The sequence below is a fragment of the Austrofundulus limnaeus genome, unplaced genomic scaffold (genome assembly GCF_001266775.1).
Source record: "Austrofundulus limnaeus strain Quisiro unplaced genomic scaffold, Austrofundulus_limnaeus-1.0 Scaffold272, whole genome shotgun sequence".
Lineage (NCBI taxonomy): Eukaryota > Metazoa > Chordata > Actinopteri > Cyprinodontiformes > Rivulidae > Austrofundulus > Austrofundulus limnaeus.
The window spans coordinates 364,734-369,562 of NW_013952674.1; the positions used below are offsets into that span (position 1 = coordinate 364,734).

The 4,829-nt window shown below is 38.3% G+C and overlaps 1 protein-coding gene across 1 annotated transcript in view; it reads right to left on the reverse strand.

Moving 5' to 3' along the window:
• Positions 1-227: 227 nt before the first annotated feature.
• The window catches only part of LOC106526331 (26S protease regulatory subunit 4), a gene marked incomplete at its 5' end in the record, with an annotated part of 14,411 nt that continues 9,809 nt past the window's right edge, over positions 228-4,829 (reverse strand). Inside the window, 4 exon segments of the mRNA XM_014020916.1 lie at positions 228-514; positions 1,804-1,958; positions 2,362-2,513; positions 3,852-4,041. Coding sequence (XP_013876370.1) covers positions 380-514; positions 1,804-1,958; positions 2,362-2,513; positions 3,852-4,041 — 632 coding nt within the window.

Here is a 4,829-nt window from a genome sequence, read left to right on the forward strand (position 1 = left end):
TTTCAAGCATTTTGTGATGGGATGGAAAGTTTTCTGGGTCTCTGAGCTTCCTGGTCACACGCACAACAGAAATTTGCATCAAATAATAATAATAATATGTGCATAAGGCAGCAGCACAGGAAGAAAACACCTAAGCCTGTTGCTGAGCTCAGTATGCAGAGATCAAACAGGAAATAGACGTCATTCATACATCAAACCGTTTTAAGTGAGGACTAACACACGACTCCTTGAGTTGGTTTTGTTTTTATTTACTACTTAAACACATAACGTAACAAGGGAGTAAGGGGTTAAGCCAGACATGCACAAAATATATCAAAACTCGTCCACGTGGTGAGAAATCAGTGAGGGCTTTATTAAGGAGGGGAGAGAAGTTTGCGGATCAGAGGTAAAGCCCCTCCGGTGTGCCCTCCTGCTTCTTGTACAGGACGTTCTCCTTGGACTTCTTGAAGTCTTCGTTGGTGACTTTCATGCGGCGCTCTCGCAGCGCCATGAGGCCTGCTTCTGTGCAGATGGCCTGGAGGGTGCAAGGAAGGGGATGAGGAGAGGAGGGGGGAGGGGAGGAAGGAAGAACAAGTGTCAGGCTTGAGCTGAGATTTATTAAATCTCCAAATAAAGAGAATAAAAATGTCCTGAACTAAAGAAAAAACGATCCTGGGAGCTCATCCTTTTCTCTCTACTTTCAACTAACTAGTTCTCACAAAGTCCTACAACTGAACCAGGAGCCGTCCATAAAAACAGCCTCAATTTCAGKGTTCCTACACATTTTCAACTGCAAAATTACAGACGTTTTAAAGACAAACATGTACAGATTTTTTATTCTGAAAGGTGAGCCACGCTTTTTGAGAAAAATTCTGCCAGTTTAAGTGACAAGTTTAAGGTTTAAATCACTTTAAAACAGAACGAATCTCATTTTGTGAAACTAAGCAGATCGGATGAAATGTATTTCTTAGTTTCTCACAAAGTGTTTAACAAAGTCCACTAAAATTAGAATCATGTTCCTCTTTTACGCTGCTTGTTTGAGCAAATGTTTCACAGAATAAAAAAAGGAAGTAAAATCTAGAAACAAATGTTTTTACCTATTTTCTCTTTTCCCCCACTGTACTTCAGACCCAGAAAAGACTAAAAGCGAAGTTTCTGCAGTTTTCAGTTTAAAAGTGCTTTTTCTACAGACCATAACACAAATACAAATGACCTTCTTTAAACAAGCCTTCATACAGCAGCCTGTAGAAAAGATGCAAGAGGAAATCGTCTGTCAATAATCGTGTTTTCTATCATCTGTTTTCTTATTTTAGTTTTCAAAAGTGTGCAGGAACCCTGCTCTCTGTCACACTCCACTAGAGGGCAGCARAGATGAATAAGAGATTCCAGAGAGTCAAACAGAACGATCGTTTACAAACTGTTAGATTTCTACAAATTAAAATCACGTCTCAGAAACAGATCAGAATACTTCAGAAAAAAGTACTACGTTCAGGCAGAGACAAAGTCTGAATACGTAAACTGGATTGTTGTAATTTTATCAAATACAACTTTTTTTAAATCAAGGCCTCTTATTACAGTTAAGAGTTTAGTCAACAGGAACAACATAAAGACCAACCAAAAGAAAAAAAAACACATTTGGAAACTTTTTCTTTAAAATCCAATAAAACTAAGAAGTTATTTTTATTTGATACAGGGGATTTTGTTTGACTTAAAGAAACTTTAATCACTTTTTTCCAATTTGCTCCTTTAAAAAAAGTGTCTAAATTAAAACTACAAATGCTTTGGTTCACACATTTTCAAAGAAAAATGTAAAGTTGCTCTTGCCTTGATGTCTGCTCCAGATAAGTCGTCTTTCGCCAAGATGAGGTCATCGAGGGTGACGTCGTCAGCTACCGTCATGCGGCTGGTGTGGATCTGGAAGATCCTTCGTTTGGTTTTCTCRTCCGGCAGAGGAAACTCAATCTTTCTATCGATTCTCCCTGAGGACGACAAACCCGAAGCTCAGATCTCTTTGTAGACTTTCAGACACAGAGGAAAGCACTGAAGGATGTCTGCCAGGATGTAAATAATCTGTGATTATGCAACAATGCAAGCTTTTTTACTGACATCATCAAAATACTATTTGTCCTTTTCTAAAAATGAACAAGAAAAAAATATTGTCAAGTACATTTATTGTCTTTAAAACAACGAGATTATAAATAAACTCTTCTGAAAGCAGAAAAAAAAACCTGACATTTCAATTTCCCCTGGCTGCCATGACTCAGCAGAATACAACCATTGCCCCCGAGTGCCAGACAGATTTACAGCACTGCAGACTTGCGAGCAGACGCAGAATCAGAGGCAGATCCAGGCCGAAGCAAAGACAACCGAACTCCAACTGACCGGGTCTGATGAGAGCTGGGTCCAGGGTTTCTATCCGATTGGTGGCCATGATGACTTTCACGTCCCCCCGGGAGTCGAAGCCGTCCAGCTGGTTGAGCAGCTCCAGCATGGTTCTCTGGATCTCCCTCTCGCCACCGGAGTTTGAGTCGTACCTGGATAAGAAAGGTGCTTTAAACTGTGCAGAATCTCATTTTCTTTATGGTTTCAGGGAATTTGTCGCAGAATAACAAACCCTAATACACAGAATGAGTCAYTTTAAACCAAATCTTACAGGTTTGGTAGATTTGACTTGGTTAACAAACAGAAGACAAACTGTAATTCTGTCCATCAGTCTGAAAATAACCCTGATAATTAAAGGGATATTGCAGCCACTTTGAAATGGGGTTCAGTAATGTTATAAACAATTAATCTTACCTGCTGTAGATAGCTCTGAACAATCTGTTAGGTTAAATTCTGGCTGGACTAATAAGCCAACAGCTAAGCCGAGCAGGGCCAAGATCAAAGTGGTTTGAGTCCATCTTAAAAACAACTACATTCACAAAAATATTTTATCGCAGTTCAACGCAAAGTATATTTTAAAAATCATTATGCTTTATGTTTTAAACTACACTTTTTTTCAACAGGAAGGTTAAGAAAGTTAAAGTTATGGTTTAAAGCTCTGTCACACAATAACATCTTACACAACTTATGCCAGTTTATGAAAAATTTATGTCTAAATAACTCATAAAGGTTAAATATTTGATCTAATCTAATTTCAGCGGTACTCTTTGGTCTTTCAGACTAGCTGTTAGCTGGTCGGTCATGTTGGTCCTAAACACCATTTCTCAACACATTCATTGTACACAACCTTCCCACAGAAACCCACAACAAAATGGTCTGAGTTTCCCTTTAAACTGCCCTCTAATCCTCAGATGGACTGGTCTTATCAAGCTATAACAAATACTGCTCCAAAGCTGCTCCAACATTTTACAGAAGAAATGCAACATAAATTCAGATTTTTTTAAAACAAAACAGCCAAACAACAAAAACAAAGCAGAGAGAGACATCTTTAACTAGAATTTAAATACAAAACATTTAGTTTTTTTAGTGTTTAACTAGTTGAAATCTTCTCCATGAGACAAAAACAACTCAGATCTACCAACTGGGCAGTCGTCGTCCAGTTTATTAGTTCTCTGCTGAATATTTTGTCAGAAATAATAAAACCTGCAGCTGCAGCCAGATGTTCAGACTGAAAAGGATTCAGGGGAGAAGTGAGGAGGTGACAACTTTCCCTGTTTTATTCTCAGGTAAATAACTAAAAATAGATTTATTCCACAGCAATGAAACACCTCATGTTGCTGAGGATTAAAAACAAACAGAACATTTATTTTAAAATATAACACATTCTAACTAAAGCAGCACCCTGACATGAGGTATCGACTTGTCGGCACTTCAGTTTCACAGCTCTGACGCTGCCAGTCTCAGACGGTTTGAAGCAGAACTTGGTGTACCTCTTAGTGCCGATGGCGTCGATCTCATCTATGAAGACGATGGAGGGGGCGTGCTCCTCTGCCACCCTGAAGAGCTCTCGCACCAGCTTGGGTCCGTCTCCGAGGTACTTCTGGATCAGCTCTGAGCCCACCACACGCARGAACGTGGCCGACGTCTGATTGGCTACAGCCTTGGCAAGCAGCGTCTTACCTGGAATAAATACAAACAGATTTTTAAATAATGCAGGACTATAAAATAAAGACTGGACATTGCTGCTTCTTTTGAGTTTTATTTACTCTTACTCGGGCAAATTCTCACATTTCTTAACCAGTTTTTACAGAAAAAGATTAGGGCCGATATTTTTTCCTGAGTTCTGACATTTTTCTCAGAATCCGGTCATTACACAATTTTTGTTCATTTTTTACATCCAAGTTTGATAGAAATTCAACTTCTGGAAAAAAAAAGAGAAATATACTGTTTGCTTTTACATAATAATGCTCATAATTACTTGGTTCAAGTCCACACAAGATTAATATTTTGTAATTATATTGTAACTCAGAGTAAAAATAAGCGTTTTATATAATAAAAAATGTTTTGTAGTTTTAAGGCCCTGTCACGCGATGACGTTTTAGACAACTTGTGCCAATTTTTTGCAACACGTTGCTGTAAGTTGCACAAGTTAGGTGTAAGTTGTGAATATGTTGTCAGAAGCCGATGTGCTGCTGACAAGTGAGGCATAAGTTACAGCTATGCTACAGATAATTTATGCATCACTTCACATTTGTTTCAGGTAAGTTCATTTGTTATTCAGAAGTAATATACAGCGGGTAAAATAAGTATTGAACATGTCAACATTTTTCTCAGTAAATATATTACTAGAGGTGCTAACGACATGAAATTTTCACCAGATGTCGGTAACAACCCAAATGATCCATACATACAAAGAAATCAAACCATAAATGTCCAGAAATGAAGTTCCATCCATCCATCCATCCATC